The sequence below is a fragment of the Ceratosolen solmsi genome, unplaced genomic scaffold (genome assembly GCF_000503995.2).
Source record: "Ceratosolen solmsi marchali unplaced genomic scaffold, CerSol_1.0 scaffold17, whole genome shotgun sequence".
Classification (NCBI taxonomy): domain Eukaryota; kingdom Metazoa; phylum Arthropoda; class Insecta; order Hymenoptera; family Agaonidae; genus Ceratosolen; species Ceratosolen solmsi.
Window position 1 is genome coordinate 1,141,883 of NW_011948445.1, and position 21,296 is coordinate 1,163,178.

At 22.1% G+C, this 21,296-nt stretch overlaps 1 protein-coding gene across 5 annotated transcripts; it reads right to left on the reverse strand.

Annotated features, from left to right (window-relative positions):
* Positions 1-4,225: 4,225 nt before the first annotated feature.
* On the reverse strand, positions 4,226-18,658 carry Su(Tpl) (Suppressor of Triplolethal). 5 transcript variants are annotated; one of them, XM_011504448.1, is made up of 11 exons: positions 18,576-18,658; positions 18,336-18,488; positions 12,597-12,644; positions 10,328-10,446; positions 6,680-6,796; positions 6,343-6,597; positions 6,049-6,134; positions 5,770-5,979; positions 4,867-5,710; positions 4,608-4,785; positions 4,226-4,547 (listed from the first exon to the last, which is right to left on the reverse strand). In XM_011504448.1, the coding sequence occupies exons 2-11, from the start codon at positions 18,465-18,467 to the stop codon at positions 4,263-4,265; spliced, it is 2,274 nt and encodes a 757-aa protein (XP_011502750.1). In that variant the 5' UTR covers positions 18,468-18,488; positions 18,576-18,658; the 3' UTR covers positions 4,226-4,262. The 5 variants fall into 5 exon arrangements, with proteins under 5 accessions (XP_011502750.1, XP_011502749.1, XP_011502753.1 ...); XM_011504447.1 differs by having other exon boundaries at positions 18,336-18,524; XM_011504451.1 differs by having other exon boundaries at positions 4,867-5,243; positions 5,328-5,710; positions 18,336-18,658.
* Positions 18,659-21,296: the final 2,638 nt, after the last annotated feature.

The following is a 21,296-nucleotide window of genomic DNA, read 5'->3' on the forward strand; positions in this document are numbered from 1 at the left end:
TTATATACATAAGTTATATTTTATTAAATTTTCATAGTAATTATTTATATAAAAACTAAACAAATTAACAAATTTAATTATGTTCAATAAATTATTTATATAGATTTTTTATAATGTATTGTAAGTAAATTATTTTAGTTAATCTTATCTGGAATAACAAAATCAATCTATTGTTACAGAATCGTGTTTTATACCTTTCTTAATATTAAGTTAATAATTATAGATACCGTTAACAAGGCGTAACAAAAAATATACATTCTGTATTTTATAAAAGTCTTTTAGTATGAAATAAAAATACAACTGCGCGATCATATTCCCTACTATGACCATTTGATTCTGCTCTTTTCTTGTATAGAAATGGATTATTATTTTACCCAAAACAATCAATATTTAATTATATATAAATAAATTTAATATGCTGAATTTCTTATTCATAAACATTCATTAAAAATACTCTAATTAGATGTAATCAGTTTTAATGTATTAAATGTATATATTTCTTAAAATGAAAAAAACACAACTAACTTCTAATAATACTGTTTTATTATTTCTCCAGTTATAATTAAAATTATGTTTTATTTATTTATATTAGTAGTCATAAAATTGTTTTCAGATTGTTTGTATTCTATAAATTCGTTAAAATTAAAACATCAAATAATATACGGTATACTAAATACTAAACTTTTAAAATATTAATATACTATAAAAGAAATATGTCTCAATATTCATGATTTTTTAAATAACTTTTATATTTTATTTACTAAAAGGTAAAATGAATATACACCTAACTAATTAGAATCAAATATTAAAGGTAAAAAATGAAGTTAATAATATGTTATATAATGTATATATTAACTTTCATAAGAAACAATATGTAATTTTTTAAATAGTTTAATATATAATATATTTAAATTTCTTAATAATTTAAATTACTGAGATTAGTAATGAATTGGCATTAATAATTCCTTGATATTTAATTATATTATATTCGAGAATTATATAACTGATATAAATGGTTAAATCTACCTCTGTTCACTATCATAAACTTAATATAAATTTATTATTTACATACGTGTAAATTGCGATTAATTTTTGTCATCATGTTCATATATTTAATTATTATATATGACAAATTGTTTAATGCGAGGTTAACAGCACAAAGTATATACAAAAAAAAAAAAATTAATATAAGTAGTTACAAATGTAACTAGTCGTAATAAACTAGACCATAAACAGTTTCCTCTTCAAACCACATAAATAACCAGTTTTATAATTTCTTTGCATCAATTATCCATCGCCCTAAGAAACAATTTTTACTTCGTTTATTCTTGATCGAATCACAAATTTGGATGTTTGATTCCTATAAATTATAGCTGTTATTGTATCAATTGCTATAGCACTTATTTTATTCACTACACTTGAAAAGTACCCCTGTCCTAATCTTTTTAAATCCTCCATTTATTAATTTTCTTTTCTTAGTAAATATTTGCTTTAAGTACATTATTTCATCCAATTTAATCTGTTGTGTTGAATCTAAAATTTTAAAATAATTATGGTTCTATATTAAAAAATTTTTTTTGTCTTTTTTCACATCAATAGTCTTATTAACTTCAAAATGAAAAATATTATGGCACATCTTATAGCAATTAAGTACAAATAAATAGAGTGTAATAAAAAGATATTTATGCACAGATAAGGCATTAACCTAATATATATTTAGTAATAATTATTAGAATGTTTAAAGGATGACATATATCTAGAAATTTATTATTGATGAATTAATGAATACAATTAAATGATCAACTAATAGTCATAACAAATATATATCTCAGCATTCAAACTAATTACTATAAATATAATAGAACTTTATTGCTCACAAAAATTAAAATAAGTCTATTTTAGCAATATGATATTCTTGGTTACACCCTATTAATGTTGTTTTTAAATATTTCAATCTAAACATTTTTCTAAACTCATTTTTCAATTCCTGTTTAAAATTTGTTATTTTTTAATTTATCTTGGATATTTTAAGTCTATTTATTAAATTAGACTTTAGTATGTTCGTAATTATTTTTTAAATTTCATATGAATCAGGATAACAATCTCTAAATTTTCACAATTTCAGTTCTTTGAGAGAAATACATAATTTCCTAATTTAAAAATGTTGTATTAGTTTTTTATATAAATATTTTTTATTTGTATTTGTTTAACTAAATTGTCTTACATTAATATTTTTAATCTAATAAGATATATAAATATTTTCTTTAATTTTCACATTAACTTTATAGTATAAATTGTAGTACAAATAATTTAAATGATTAGTATTATATGATATTCAATATGACTTATACTTGTTTTGTTCATACAAGTGAATATTAAATGAAATTATTGGAATTATTAGAAAATTGTCAGTTACAAAAGAATGTAAAAAATGAATTAAAAAATTAATAAAATTTTCTGTATTTTCCACTATTTTGTTTTCAATATATAATGTATTAGTTTTATTAATAATACAATCATTAAGCAACTGTGACTTATAAATATGAATTAAATTTATAGATTTTGAACAAATTATTTAATGTAACAGTCATATTCAAACAGTACAAGTGGTGTTATAAAATAAGTAATTGAAATATAAAATTTTGAATATGTATTAGGTTAAATTAGTTATAATATGAAGAGATTGTTATCAAGAAGAAATATGAAGATACAAGCGGGAAAGTGGGGAAGAATATAGATTTGTAACAAAAATATTAAATGAGAAAGAAAATTAATGAAACGAATGAACAAAAGTAATTAGAAAAAGAAAAATATAACCACAAACATATATTTTCGAAATGTATAAACAATTACGAATCTATATGTAACAATGAAAAACACGTAAATAAAATATGTACACTTTATACAAATTAAAGATGAATAAGTAAACATTTTTATAGCTAACCTAAAATTAAAATAGTTGGATTTATCACTTAATTATTTTCTTTCCTTTCTAAATCCTTCCTACTAATTATAGTTTGGTACTGATATTTTGATATTATACATCCTCATTTTTATGATGAAGTAAAAAATAACTCTAAAAACGAAGTACATCATTTAAGGTGAACGAATTCTTAGAAGCTGTTATCAAAATTGAAAATACATGATTTTAATTTCCTTTGTAATAGTACATACAGGTGAGGTAATTTTAGTATACAGTTCTATAGCAAGAAATCCATTAGATGATAAATCAAATTCTATATTTTTATATATCCACTTTTGTAAAATAAAGTTAATTTTAATTATAAAGTATAATTATAACCTATAATTTTATTTCAAAATATATTTATAAGACTTATATTCTTTTATAACTTGTAGTTCGTTTTATGTAAAATAATGGTATTATAGCTATAGTATTCAACTCATATCAAGAAAATTTTATTTACAATATATTTATTAAAAAGAAAAATAATAATTTAAAAAATTATACAGTAAAATTCAAATAGATTTAATATATATTAAGGAATTAAAGCATTAAAAGTTAAAAATACAAGTTCAACTTATATTTTGTTACTAATAATTCATTGTTTTACTCCCTGATTACTGGTTAATATTAAGTACAGTATATATTCAATGTGCATTTGTATTGGAAGCTATATTAAAATTTATTTTAGTATTAATGGTTTGTTACTTTAACCAATAATCATATTATGAAGGTAAATTCATTAGGTCTGATTTGCTGTATTTATAATAAAAAATTTAATTATAAAATTTTTATTTATTGAATGAATTATTCACATATCAAAAATTTAAATACAGAAGTGCTTTATAAATATTTAATTTTAAACATAATTGCATAATGTTGCAGACATCACTTTGTATTTGATGATTGTTATAAATTGTTATTAAGTTGTTATTGTAAGGCCAGTGTATTCATTTTAAAAGGAAAATTGATGAATATATGATTACAGCACATTTGAATGAGTAATTTTTTTAAAGAAAACAACAAAAAATGCATACTTATGATTAAGTTAATATTACATGCATTAAACATAATTAATTAATCGTTAAAGTTTATTTTTAACGGATTTATAGAAATTTCTATAAAAATTTCTAATTTTGTATAGTAAACATTATTATTTTTAATCTATTATAACAATTTTTTATTTTTTAAAATTTATTTTTAACTTTTTCTTATTTTTACACAAAAATATCAAGCATAACATGAATAAGAATTATTTTATTGTACGCTAATTAAATCAGTTATAATTTACATTGGTTGGTCAGCTAATATGGGACATTTTAGATGGACATATAAATGGTTTTGATGGAATTCGAGTAAAAACACACCGTGTTTGTCTAACATCACGATGAAAAGTATTATCGTTCACTTCTGAAGTACTAATTATTTGACTATTGTTATTGAACATAGATAAACTCAGGTGTGTCTGTGCATCATACTCTGATACAAGCTTTTTTATGTGGCCTAATTTATCATGTAGGTAATAAAATCGAGCATTCACATTCTTAGTTCTAGCATACTCTTGAAGAATTTGATGCTTTATTGCCTAAAATAATGAATGAATAATTTAATTAATTACCTCTAAAAATTAATTATTAAAATTCACCTCATAGCCTTCCGTATTTCCATTATCCAATTTTTCCTTTAGCTCTTCTTCCAATTGACTAAATTGCTTTGATATTTTAACTACCTGCAAGTGTAATTTTCTATATTCTTTATAGTAAGCATTAAATTCAGCTTTATAGCGTGTTCTCTGCTCAGAACTACTTATTGTTGTATAACATCTATGTAAGTAAAATAAGTTGACATGATTCTATAAATATTAAGTAATAGTAATATTAATATTAAAAAATAAAAGTACTCACGTCAGGTAATCAGAAAACTCGGAATTACGAAAGTTTTCTGAAGAAGCTGGTGAAATTCGAGTGCAAGTAGGAGCTGAGAAAGATAAAAAGGAGTCCCTAGTAGTACTATCATTAGGATTATTAGATATTTTAATGTTAGAGGATTTATCTAAATAGGTTGATTCGGTCAAATTATACCGCGTCTGGCTACTTTCCCTAAAACTTTTGTTATCTTTATCACTCCTAACAGCAACTTGTACAGAACTGAATTCATCAGTAGCTTCTACTGATATGACACTCAAATTGTCTTCCTCGTCGTTACTATTTATTGTTTTTCTGATATTAATATTATGCTGCTGTTGTTGCTGTTGTTGCTGCTGCCGTTCTTGGTTTTGATGCTGATAATAATAATGATTACTATTGTGATCTAAAGTACTATGGATATTATAACTAATTCTATTATTTAATAACGAATCGCTTACAATATTTGATTTGCTTAAGACTTCCAGTTCATTGGAATTGACTTCCTCACTATCACTAGTAGGAATTAATTCGGATTTTGTTATTGTATAATTGTTTCTTTGTTGTTGTTGATGGTGAAAATTATGTAACTGATGGCGTAATTGTTTCTTATGATCCCAATTATTAGATATATTAGTAAGACCATTTGGTTTTAAATTATCGCTTAAACTGTTAGAATAAGTTGATTCAGGTTTGCGATAATGGGATATTCGTTGTCTTTTTGTTGGCAAACCATCATTACCTTGGTAGTAACCCGGCCTTTTTGAACCTAGCAATCCTAGCGGTGGAGCCGCAATGGATGGAGGAGAGCCTGGATGAGTGGAGTTAGGCGATTGTCCACTACCTAAAATAAGACATATTACGATAATAACAGATATTTCATCAATACTTAATTACTATTACCACTTGATCCTCCATCACTTGAACCAGGTGGTGTTAAGTTTTGAGGCTTTCGCCTTTTTAACATTGCCTTTTCTTGTTCCGTATAGTAGGGCCAGTCTTCCTGTACATCATTCCATACACATCTATGTAAATGGTACGTATTGTCTCGCATAAAAGCGATTTGTTTTAATACCGTTGCGATTATATTTTTTTCTTTTTCGCGAATACCTTCTAAAAATTTATAATTGTATTTTATTGAAATATAAACTACACAAAGTACTAGAAATTAAAATATATTACCTCTATTAATGCGATCATAAAGTTCGGGTCTTTTAAAAGGCCTTAATGCAAGAAGATGAATAAGCCGTTCCCTATAAAATAAAAAACTTTATGAATATATATATATATATATATATATATATATATATAAATATATATATATATGTTAAAAAGAAAACTTCTAATAAGATATTAACAAATTACTTGAGTGGTCTTCGCATTATTTCGCTGTACTTCTTTTGAACATCAGACTGTAATCGCATAGGAGCTAAATTGGTTAAAAAGAAAACTTCTAATAAGATATTAACAAATTACTTGAGTGGTCTTCGCATTATTTCGCTGTACTTCTTTTGAACATCAGACTGTAATCGCATAGGAGCTAAATTGGTAAATGTTGATTTAAAAGATGTTAATTTAGAAGATGTATTAATAGAAGCTGGAATGGTCGAGGACTCGGTAATTCTTGAGGATGTACTTAAATTTGAATAACTTGGAGGTGGAATTGTTCTCAAGGTTCCTTTCACTTTTACTTTTCGACCAATTGGTTCACTAGCTTTTATAACGCGTGTGCTACGCTTTCCATAAACAAAAATACTAGTATTAAAATAATATTGCTGTGAAGTTTGCAATGCCAAATATATCATATCCTTACCATTTATTCTTATTATTTTCTTCAGCTACATGCATACGATACCTTGTAGTTTCATAAACATCATCGTTTGCCTGGATTCTCATTTTGCAAGGTAACGTGCCAAGACTTTCTAAGTTCCTATTAAAAAGAAAACGCAAAGCCGGTTAAATTTTATTCCAAAGCATCTTTTAATTCTAGAATATCGGCACTAATATAATAATCTTAAAATTTTCTTTGTAAAAATGTATATAAAACTTTAATTATATAATTCAATATAAAAAAATTAAGTATTTTGATTTATGTATATAATATAAACAGTAATTTTTTACAATAAACTTTAATATGAATTTAATTTTTTTTTGAGATTATGTAGCAATTAATATAAATTTAATTTATATTAATGCTTTTTCTAGATACGTTTAAAATATCATATAAATAACTATATTTATTTCTATAATAAAATATTTATTTTTTATATACAGGATTACTAACAATAGCATAAAATCATAATCAATCACATAATTTTAACCTGAAAAATAACATTTCTACAACTAATCATTTGTTTCTTTTTATTTGTATTATTATTCACATTTTTAATTAAAATTAATAGTAATTACAAATTTATCTTTTATCATATGTTAAGTAGATATGTAATATATATACATTATTACACTAAAGACAGTCTTAAAGTCTTGCCAATTATGATTCAATTACTTATTTATTTCATGTATGGATTAAGCATAAATAAATTACAATTGATTATTATAAAATAATTATGTACAATTGTATATATATATTTTTTAGCGATTTTACAACACATTAAAAATTGTTTTAATATATTATTATGAATACATTATATTTTTAATTCTGTGGTTTTTAATACTAATTAAACAAATTAATAACTGAGACGAATTGTTTTGTTTAACAAAATTTATTTATTAATTGCTCGTATAATTCAGTACTTTTACAGTAATAAATTTAATGAATAGTCCTATTCTATTGTGGAAAATGCTAAGTTTCTCAGTAAATACAATGATTTTAATCATGTTTTAAAATGATTTAAAAATTAAAAACGATAATATAAATGATCTTCAAATCTCAAAAACCAAGGCCTAGTATTCAATCAATTATTGTTTTTTTCAAACTAGTTTTGAAATCGAATTTCTAGTATTGATTTTTATTTGATTTTTGACAACATTAAGTTGTATTATAATTTGTAATTATAGATTTTATCAATTATAACATAGTTCCACAAAAATTAATTTAATTGTACTAGTAAATTCTTAAACATTACTCTAAACTATAATTCATTTTTGAGTGACTACAATTTTGCCAATTCCTACATTTTTTAATAATAAAATAGTAGACAGAATAAAAATTAACAATCGTTTTTTCATTTAACAAATTTGCAATTAAAAAAATTATTGTCAAGGTTCTTAAAAAACTGAAAATCCGTAATCTGTAAAAAATCAAAATAAGTTCTGTGTCAATAATAGTAATAAACTATACTTTTATTTAAATATAGATTCTAAACCGAATTTGAAAATAAATCTATACAATATTATATGTAATAATGTTACTATACGTATGTTATTTTTATCGTCATTCAAATTCTTTTATGTATAATTAGCGAAAGAATTAAAAATTTAATAGTACAGATCAACATCAAGTTAACCAATATAAATTAAATATTTCTAAAAAATTTTATTGAAAAAATGCACCTCATATAATTTGAATAATTTTTAATCACTTTTATAAAGTGTTTAACGTATGTTAATGAGATTATTCAATTATTATATATTTTTTCATCTATTATACATTAATTCATTTCAATGAAATTTTAATTATATACTTTCAAATTTTCTTGGATTTTCAACAGTTACAAACATTTATAATAATTAAAATGGATCTTGATGCATAAATTATCTTGCATTACCAAAAAATGTAATTGCAATGATATACATATGAAATATATGTATGAATGTATATACCAAACTACCTGACCATTAAAATAATTGAATTTTCTACTTTAATTTTTCATTTTATATAATCTGTAAATAACAAAATTAGATTATTAATTTAGTATTATCTGTAGTATCTGTAACATTTTAAAATTATTTATCCTCAAGTAATTTTTTGACAGTAAAATTTTAAATCCAATTGTATTTCAGAATTACAAAAAGGAATGAAAATTCAAATTAAATAACTTCGTATACGAAAATGTAAAGAAATACCAAAACTTTTTTATTATGGGTACTTGCACACCCACAAACAAGAGAATAAGAAATAAAATATAGATTATGACATGAACTAAGGGAAAAAATTTAATTAGTGTATCAATTAAATAGACAAATATTTAATTAATTTATTTAGATAGAAAAAATGTTGCATAAGGCACATCAAAAAAAATTTTGAACAAAATTTTGAAACTGTTTAAAACTCTATAACTTATAACTAAATTATTAAGATATAAAGAAATATATATATTAAAGAGTATGTAAGATTTTCAATTTTCCTATATCTTAAGTATTATATTATTATTTTAAACATCTTACATTTAAGTATATCATGTGAGAATGGATGCTTATATTCAGCAGTGTATATCACACTTATTATCTTTACAATGAAAATAATTATTTACTTATGCACTGTATACATTATATCTTTAGATATTTCTCAGGGTACTTGTATTAGGTAAATTTTTTTAATTCTGAGAAATATAAGAAAAGAATGTAAATAGATAAAAGAATCAATTGATAAACAATTTATAAAAATGATACATAAGTATATTTTTAATGAATACTTTGATTTAAATACAGTGAGATTGTAAGTGAAAAATATATAAATCACCTCTAAGAGGGGAACACTGTGTCACTTTCTGTGATGCAATTGTAAAGAAATTCTATGTACTATGCACCTCGGATCAGCTGCATTTAAAAATAATGATAAAATGTTTTAGTTCATAGATACCATTAACAATAAACTTAAGTCTCTGATATTCATAATTGAAGGCAAACATAAATGAAAATTCACATCTCCATCTAATTGAAAGAATAGATAAGTTTGCATAAAATATTTGTGTTAAAGTTAGTTTTAGTTATATTAATACAAAAATTACTCCCTCTTAGTTGTTTGACTTTTACATATTTAAAATTGTATATCCTGATATATCAATATATATATATATTACATTTTAAAATTTTCAAATAGTACAATATGATGAAGATGTATATAGCATATTCATATTCCTACTATTAAACTTCTATAATACAGTAACATAATGGCAGTAATGCTCCTTGAAATTTTATATAGCGCACACACAAACGGACGTAAAATATTAAATATATTACAATAATAATTATAACACAATGATCTTGTAATGTAATAGAATTAATTCTTATTTTTACTTTTTTTCAGCTTTATTATATTGTTTTATTTTATTCATATACATCCATGATCTATTAAGTTCGTGTTTTACGTAATAATAAATCAACATAAGTATATAGTTGCCTTTATAGAAAATAAAAGAAAAGAAAAGAGATGCTTGTTAATAAGAACAAAATTATATAGTACTTCATTTAATTCACTAACGTTAATTATCCACGAAAAATATAAAAACAAAAATACATTTTAAATGAATTTTGAACTATTTATCTTTTCTTTACTTACTTTGGTCCAATTTGTTGCACACACTCAAAACCTCCTTGTGGGCCTTCAATATCTTGATTATTTGATAGGCTGAAGGTAAAATTTCCGTGGTTTGATTTAATGGACGGAAAAGAGAGTTGCTGAAATCATAAAATATGTTTTATTACATATTAGATCAATGAATACAGTACTTAATTTAAAAATTATAAAAATATTTATATAGAATCCAATTATGTAGAAAAAATGATTAATGGTTTTAAATTATTTTAATGTTAAATATACTTGAAAAAACAGTTAAGCAAATCAATTCCAAAAACTTAAAGTGCTATGAAGATAAAATATTTCATATAAAATAGAACTATAAAATACTGCCTATACGTAATAACTATTTATTAGATATCAAACACAAGGTATCCAGAAAATATCTGATCAATAAAGTAACTGAACTATCTTGTTGAAATTGACACTTATATCAACTGTTAAAGACGACATTGAGCACGATTAATAAATTAAAATGTTTCTTAAATTCTTATAATATTGAAGAAAAACATAAAAATAATTTTCCATTTTTAAATATGGCGTAAAACTGAAAACCAAAGTTTTCAAAATGAAATTTACGAAATAAAATTATTTTTCAAAATTATTAATATTTTTAAAATTAAAAAATAATTTTATGTAGAGTATGACCAACTCTATTACAATTTATAATTCTACTGTTTTTAGAAAAAAAGAATTTAAAAATGTCAAATAAGATTAGAGCGTATAAAACTTTGCCAATAAAATGGTAACGTTTCTAAATATTATTATTTAATTCAAATACAATACACATTATGAAGTTAAGTAAGTGTAAATTATTCATTTTCATCTGAAATGATAAAGAAAAACAGAATACTATTTTAGAAAGTCATTTATATATATATATATATATATATTATACATTTAATCTTTATACACAATTCTTTTATAATAAATAATTTTTAATATTCTTAAGTTACTATTATTTCGTTTATTTAATTATTTTACCCATTCATCATAATACAACATTCAATAACTGAAAATAACGTTTATTTTTTCAATAACATTTATGCGAAGAATAAAGCTATTTAAAAAATACCGATTAAATTTTCTATGAAAAACTAAGATATACTGCCAATTTAACAAGCTAATATAATAAAGAGAAATTTAGTATTTATAAAATGAAATTTATAAAAAAAAATATATATTTAAAAAGTTAATTAGTTTACATCAAATTTCGTATATCTCGAAAATTATAATTTATACGAAATTGTCAATGGCCAATTTTCATATACAGAAACTGGAAATATAATCTAATATAACCAGTAAATATAGCATATATTATATAATTTAGTAGCTCTAGTAATGCATGTATGGATAAAACAAATAAAATTTTTTTTTAATTTTTAAAAATACTAAAATCAATAAAGAATAATATATAAAAATAATGAATAAATTATGATAAACTAACATTATTGATAAATTTATATAAAATCTATGAAAATTAAATGTTATGACAAATCAAAGAATTGATTACAAAAAAAAACAACTTCCGTGTAATACCAAATTTCTTAGAATGAAAAAATATTTTACTATGTTGAAGAAATTAATCCATTAGCAATTCATTTTTTTAGGCAATAATATTTTCTAAATAGACAGAAGGTTAACAGTAGAAAGACATTCTCGTTTTAATCATTTTAAGCGTTTGGTGCTACAATAAGAATTGCTATATTCATTTTAAAAAATATAAATAAAATATTTACAAGATTTGTACTTTGTAAGGATAAAGAATTTTAACAAATGATTTGTATATTTTCTCTCATTACTTTTCGAATTCGTAAAAATCACTATATTATCGTTTTTCTTGAAGTATTTATAAAAGGTTTTATAATTAATATTTTTTCATTTTATAATTTTTGTCCATTCATTTTTTATGTTTCAGAAATTAAAAAATTACAAATAATAGCCCATATTTAAATATTAAATTAAATTTTATCTATCTGTACACAATTCTATATATTTAAATCATTGATAAGTTATGCTATTAATTATTGTTATTTATTTGTTATATAGCTAATATATTTTAATTCTATTGACTACTAAAACATCTATAAATATAAATATAAATATATATAATCTACTTTTTTTAAAATATTTAATCAACTTTATGTACTGTATTGAAGTGTAACTGATTGCAAATTAGCCTCGAAAATAATTATAATTATTAGACTAAAATATGTAACTAAATAGATAATTAGAGAATAGAATTACTCACCCCTTCGTTTCCTAGGAACTGTATTGTAGGATTTTCATTAATTTTGTGCTGAAAAAAATTATTATTATTATATGAAGCTATATAAATATTTATACAGAAACAATATTATTATTATTGAATTAGTTTCCAATAAATTTAAAATTCATATTTTACAAGATTCTGAAGATTAAATAAGTAAAACCTTATTATTGGAATTTACTTTAAAAAGAAATGTTAAAATAAAATAGTAACAATAAAATTTGAGATCTAAAAATTTCTTCATCGCAAAATAAACATTGTATATTTCATTAAAAAAATTGATACAAAAACAAATTGATTTGGTTAATTAATGATTTATAATAAAATAAAATATAATTAAATACTGTACTCTTATACATCTAGTGGCACAAACTACAACGAATATATATGTAAAAGTACTTTTAAGAATAAAATCATTGCAACAAGTTTATTAACAAATTAAAAAAAATAATGTTTTAAAATAGACTTCTAAATTTTGTAAATTAAACCAAAGAAATAAACTGCAGGTATTTAAACATTATACTATAAAGTAAATACCAAGCTATTATAATCATTTGATAAGTTATAATAAAGACATAATGAAATAACATTACATTAATTTTTTTTCTAATTAAAGATAAATCTTTTAAAGTTTATGAATAAGTTAATCGGCTACAAAATATTTTTATAATTTTTTTCACGTCAAATATATAAATATCTGAAATAGCTATAAAATACTACACTCAATATTTATAAACAAACAAAATTTATAAATAAAAATTATTTTAAAGATAAAAAAAATGTTTTATATGATTTTTTTAATCAAAACTTCAATGAAAAAATAATGTAAAATTATAATGACAAATATGGAAGGTTAAATATTTGATTATCGTAGTAAACAACATTTAATATATTTATAATAATTTAAAATAATTATGGTAATGATGTAAATCTTTGAAAATTTAGTTTTAAAGGAAATGCGTTTATAATTTGAAACAATATTTGATTATAAATATTAAGCATATCATTTAGTTAGCATCAGTATCTACTTATACATAGTATACATTTTTGTCTTCTATATAATAATATACTGTTATCTTCTGTCTCTGGTAGTTTATATAGCATATGTTACTTATTGTACATTCAATATCATAATACATTTATAGACATTCGAACTACGATTTACGCATATAGCATTTGAAATACTTTTATATACATTGTTAAAAAATTTATATAAATAAGTGAAGAAACTATAAACAAATTATCAACTATACGTGTATTTTGCACGTTTTCTCGTTAAGTTATTATTGTAATTATTTATTTTTGTAATCTTTTAAACAGCCGTTTCAAAGAAATTTCAGTTACATCTTATTCCTGTTGAATAATGATTTAAAAATGATAAAACTAACAATAAACTATAAAACCAGAAACCTTATGCAAATTTTGTAAACAAACGAAGTTTTGAGCTTAATGGTTAACGAACTAGTAGAAAGTTTTTACGTTACCTCATAAAAATACAGTAGTTAAATAAAATATCTTGGTTTAATTGTAATAAGTTATGTAGCAAAAGATGTGTCTAATAAAGTTGTTCTTATATAATGTGTATTATTTTTGTTAGCTTATAATATTTCTGATTATTTCTTTAGTTGTAAACAACTCAGATAATATATTTCAAATATCATCTTACAATAGAAATTTAAAATTCATAAATTGAAGTTCTGACGAAATTCGAAATCATTCAAATGTTTCAGTAAAAAATTCATTTATATTAAATTATATTGAAAGTTCATAAAAAACAGAAAAGAATAAATTGTAAAAATAAAACAACTTAATAATAGTTATATGTCCCGTACTTGTTTAATATTATACTCAGGTGTATGTAGATATACGTAACTCAGCTATTGATTTAGTAACTTATAAATAAGCAGTATGTTATAGCTAAATTAATATATGTAAATTAATTTTTTGCTACTTTGTGAAATTTTATGAATTATGATATACTACGTATAAATTTTGAATACGCAAATGTAAAAAATTTTGTAAAATTTGTTTTTATAATTTTTGTAAAAATTCTTTTAATACTGGGATTAATGTTTATTAAGTATTAACTATGTGTAGAATACTGTAAACGTTTAAAATCATAGATAGCCATTAAAAAATTTAATTTTAATTAAAATGTTTAAATTACAATTTGTTATATATACTTGTACTCATAAAAATGCTATAATATTATTCAATTATCATTTATTAATTCTATTGTTAAATATTTCTAATAAATAATTTAAACTTATGATAAATAATCTCAGATGATAAGTTTCTTTCTAGACATACTAAATATATAATTTCATATGAGCTTACACTCAACATTATTGCACACTCTTTAGTTTAAATTGCTGGTAATTATCTGTAAAAAAATTAATACTCAAGAGACTGGATAAAAAATTTGAAACAGAAATTTAGTTTTTGAAATTGATCTGTTTATATGAATTAATAGAATATTCAAACATTCATCTTACTAGCATTATAGTTGAATATAATCAGAATCGACTTATATGTGATTTCAATTGGTCATCTTTCCATAAATAATATTTTATTTTTATTAGTTGCAATAAAAAAAGTAATGAGAAATTAAATTTTTAAATTGTATTCTCAAAATTGTTTAATCTATCTTATGAAAATATCGGTATGTCCTAATACTTAGCTTACATGTGATTTGGGCACTCAAATTTATCTATATATAAATATACTTATTGTTAGTAACATTCAATATAAAATAAATATATAAATATATATATTAACAGATACTCAAATCACACTTTCTGCTTACCACAAGAATAAAATTAAACAAGATTGTTCAATTAAAAAATTAAGTTTGATGATATTCTTGTTTGTATACTTATTAACCGATCAATTTTAGTTAAGTTAGAGGCTTTAGAGCTCTTCACTCTTCCTCTTACTATAACCGTTTTTTCTACATGTTTTATTACTTCTTATTTGTTTCTATCTCATTCATCATTCTTCTTTTGTTTTTATTACCTTATCTTTATGTAAATTATACCTTGCACCTCTTTCGTTCTAATAGTGAGCGTCACTATTCTCCATCACAAATAATTGCAAACTATTGTTCATACTTCCCTACTACCCCGTTTCCAAACCGACTTTTCTAGACTTCAAACATATTCCATCTTCAAGGCCAAAGTAATGAAATCATTTGACCTCGTTATAAATAATATAATTATCAATAATTAAATAAATAATTAAATTAAATAAAATAAATAGAAAATTTATTTTAAAACTAATTTATTTTATTCAATATGAAAATAAATTTGAATAATTTAATGTCTTAAATTAATCAGAATTCAAAGTACTAGAAATAGATGAAAATATTATCTTTACTTTTATGGAAATGTCATCAATTTATGTTTAAATTTTAAACAAATATTTTATATTATTTTTAAACAAATTTTAAATTTTAAACAAATATATATACATATAAATTATTACACAGTTACTAATAATAAATTAATATTCTTATAATATTAATTCATTGATAAAGATTAATGTTTTTGTAAAAAATGTTTTTAATAAATTCATCAAAAATAGCATTTTAATTTTATTTTAATCTATTAAATTAGTTTAACCGCAGTTTTTTTGTAATTTAAAAAAATTATTCCCAAAAACCTACATATTACTAATTCTTAACATTGATAAGGATACATACATTTTTTTAAAAATCAATTTATCAATTTGACTCAATGGTATTTTTAAATATATAAATATTTACATTGTAAAATAAATTTTTATGTTGATTTTATTAAATGTTAACTGATTTTGTCATACAAAGATATAATAGATCAAATTTTATTGATATTAAGCAGCCTTACTTAAAATCTGAATTTTTCTTAAATATTATAAATATTCTCATAAAAAATAAAAAATAAAACACATAATCATTATGTAATTGCTAAAAATATAAACTTTTTTTAGAATGGTCAAAATCATTTTAGTTTATTAACATAATAATATTTGTCTATTACTTATTTTATTTTAAACTATTTAAATATACACTATTTTAGGCTGATTTATTGTATTATGAATCTGTATAAAAACTTTTTTAATTTAAGAATAAATTACTGTTACAGAAAATAGTTAAACATATAAATATATGATCAACAATATGAGTATTCACAAAAATTTATTTAAATCCTATCATAATTATAGTAATTAAATTTGTAAGTTAGATTGTGTAATAACTAAACGTTTCAATAAGTAATGAAAGTTTCAAGCAGATGTAACATAAAATACCAAATAGAAATATTACATATTTCCATCTTTTTAATTCATTAGTAAAAACTGATTAATAATTTTTTATAAAATATAATATTTTATAATCTTGATTATATAATTGTTTCTGGATATGATATACACTTATTTCATTTTAGTTTTATTTTAGTTTTCTTTAACATAATTATTTTTAAAACTTATAAAATTTTACAAAAAGAAACTAAGAATATGAAATAAAATATAACAAAATAAAACTAATTATATAAAAGAAAAATATATAAATTAATATTCAATAATTTATGCTATTTTTCAATTAAAAAATGTCGATATATCAAGTAAATTGATAAAAATATATATTTATCAAAGATTTACAAATTATTAAAAAAAGAAATATATTTATTATAAAATATAAAATGTGACAAAAAATAAAAGATATATATTAATTTGTAAAGTTATATCATATTAATAAATTCACAGTTACATTAAAAAATTCAATTATTAATTAAAATTGATTAAAAGCAAATAGAGGCAAAATTAATGTAAAATATTTAAAATATATTAATTAAATTTATTTTATATTATTTAAAATTTATTTGAATATCATTTATCCTATAAATAATATTTATCCCAGAAATTATATTGATTTTGTTTTACATTCATTTGATTGTATTGTAAATATAATTGAAGTATAAAGAAAATTACAGTAGTGTAACATTTGATTATTATTATATATAGTTTACCTCACATACTATAAAAGATATATTAAAATGATTCATATCTGAATCATACTAAAAAATATCTGCAAAGTAATAATGTGAAATAATTAAAATAATATTAAAAAAGTAATAAGAAAAACAATTTAACAGTTATAAATTTAAGTTTTATCCACTTGTTAATAACAAAATAATCGGTTAATGATGGCATGAAAAATATAGAATAATTGTTACTTTTCTAAACATTACGTAATAAGTAAGTATATTTACTCATCTTTCAATAACCACCCATTTAATATCGCATATTATTTTTAATTTTATAAGCTCTTGCACATGTATTATTGATATGTACAGGAGCCAAAATGAAATTTAAATTAATAATAAGAATAAATAGTTAATAACGGCAGACTTCCGCTCTTTAGTTATTCGCCGTGTCACTGTTCTATCTTTCTAAACTCTCAAAAAATCAAAGTACATAAAAATATTAACATACTCTTTCACTCATATGAATGTACCATTTTTATTCACATTGATCTTGCTATATTTTTTACGTACTAATCATTCATTAAATAATTTATATATTATTCAAATATTCAAGACAAATTTGTTTTAAATTTTTCTGGGATATATTAATAGTCAGCTGAGCAATAGCAAAACCGATTGCGTAGGTGGCGCGATCGAAACAAGTATAAATATGAACTAAAACAGCTTAAAGTAACAGAAAATGTTAAAAAATCTCACTTACTCTATTTCGTACATAATCTTCAATGGCACGTTGCGCTGAATCCGTGAGTTTGACAAAGATGAGAGATTTATTTTCATAAAAATTACTGTGTGACGAAAGACCATACTGCACACCTGCCACCAGCGCCGCCATTTCTATCAGGTTCGTTTCTTCCTTATTATGTTTAACAGCAATGGACCAAAGGTGCAGCTGAGATTTTTTAATTGATTTCAAATTACTAATACTTCAAATAGTACTAACCTCCAAGTTAGTTATTTTTGCACATTATCTTCTAAATTATTTGGTATACATTAAAACTTAACAGCTATGAAAAATTAAGATATTTGAATATATTTTTCAACAGCTGGCTGCAGTAGAGCACTTGGGCGATTCTAAAAGCTTAGAAGTTAAAAACTCTATAATGATGAATTAATAATTGTAAAAAGGTACGGACTGATAAAATGACAGAAAAGGGAAATTTAGAGGTTTAGAGTTTGCGAAGGAAATAGGGAACAAAAAAAAATAGAAAAAGAATGAGGAAATACGACCGTCACCGCCACCGAAAAAGTGGTAACAACTGGTAACACACTAGATATTCAACTACGTCCATGTCCTGCGAAACTAACGACCTCCAACGGATATATTTAAGCATTTATTCGTACGCTTACGTCTTGCATTATGAAGTATAGACCAGACATTCAATATATTAATATTTAACACTAATTATTAACAGGTAAAATAATAGTGTTCATTTTCATATCTAAACATACATTATAATAATATACATTTAATATTATCCATATAAATATGTGGTAAATTATAAATAATAATAAAACTTGTTTATATAATATATTGCTAATTATTTAAAATTATTATATTAACATCTTTAGAATATATGATACTTAAAGTTATTAAAATGAACTTGATGTTCAGAAAATAAGTAGTATTTTTTTTTTTCATTATTTTCATATGCAGAAAACAAAACATTCAAAATATAACAGAAATAAATTTCATAACGTTTGTTTTAAATGTATGTTTGAAGAAAAATCATCACGCATAAATAGTAACTAAAACCAAAAAAAAAACGAAAGATGTATTAATATTATTTTTATCGATCTTACGTGATTTATTGAAAATTAAATAATATTAGGTAAAAGAATGTTTTAAGCATTTATTTATAATAAAAACCTACATTTAAAAAAAAAGGATTTATAAAAACATAAACAATTTCAGTTGAAAGTAAACAAATGAAAAGGAATAAAAACTTTAAAAAGAAATGTAAACAATATCACATTTAAAATAAAGGTGTGATGAGACCAAAAGTTCATGTAACTCAATTCTACATGCTCTCAGAGTGGTTAAAAATACACTAAATTATTAGTGTTTTTATATCACGTGCATTGAAATATTATAATTAAATTAGTCATTTATATTTATAAGAAAATGTTATCACTTTGACAAATACAATTGATTTAAAATTTATATTTTAATAATTAATTTTTATTAATCATAAAAGGTTAAAACACGTCTAGAAACATTGTCTTTTCTTTTTCATTATATGTGAATTTTTTACTACAATTTTAATATATCACTTCCTAAAACTAAACTTTGTATTTAAGATATTTATTTACATATCCTATTAATATATATTTTCTTATATATTCCTATTTTTTGTAATCCCATATAATATTTATCATAATTTTATTTATATATTTGATACAGTAAGTATTCATTTCATTCATTTTTCAAATTTTTCTTTAAATTTCAGATTATAATTATTATGTTATACAATAAGATATTCAGATTTTTTTCTTTATTATTTATTTTTTAGTATTTTTATCATTTTTATTATAGTTATTTTAATATTTTATTCTGCGTATTATTCTAGATCACTTTTGCTCTTTTTTTTAATTAAATTTGCTAACGTTTTTGTCATTCCGATTCCATTCATAAATAAATAATTTTCTTATCCTCTGCTTCTATTATTATATTCAAATACAAATAATTATTGCTAATAAAAACTTTTATACAATTTTTTGTAATTACTATTTTTAATATAGATATTTAAGTGTTGTATTAGAGTATATACTATGATCTGTATCTATTACAATCTTGCTGTCTTCAAATTTTAATAAATAATAATTAGAGTTTTAATTATTTCGCATTTCTTGAAATATAAATAAATATATTTGTTTGAGAATGCGAGAACGTAAAATGCAATAAAACATCTGGAAAACTCCAGTGGAACGTGCCCTTTGCTTTACAGAACAGTGAAGCAAATAAGTTTATTGCTGGAAAAAACCTTCGTGTAGATTCCGAACGAATATCACTCGATATATGAAATATCGAGTACAAAACACTTCTTTATTTATTGCAACCCAAAAGTCCCGAACGAGCGACAACTTGTATTAACCGCTTAGACTTATTAAGACAACACATGCATTGCCTCTGTGTCAGTCACATCTGGTCGGTCGCCTCCAAAACTGACCACGCCCAAGAGGACCCTTCATCTAGCCAAGTCCCAGAGAAGGGAGAAGCAATTAAGAAGAGATGACCAATAGCAAAAACTCCCCACTTCCGACACTTCTCTGATTAGCATATTCGGAAGTGAACTCGGAAGGAAGTGGAGATGAAGGCGTGCATAATCCATTATGCTGTCTTAAAACGACATCTGATTGGTTAATTAATAGAAAAGGGAGTTCCTAGCGGGGTGGGACCAGTGAAGCGCTGAAGATAGAAAACTGTAACGCACCGAGAAAAACACTTACTCTTTCTAAATACTTCTTACAGTTGAAGCATAAGTCACGACGCACTCTCACGGAGGAAAACCAGAGAGACAAGTCGCTTTAGCTAGCTGAGTTTGAATAAGAAGTTCTTTCTACGATTGTGAAATAGTATACAGTTGAATTAATCTCATCAAGACTAGATTGCATAGGATCTGACTACTCGCAACCTTGACTGCACACGTGTTAAATAAACCCG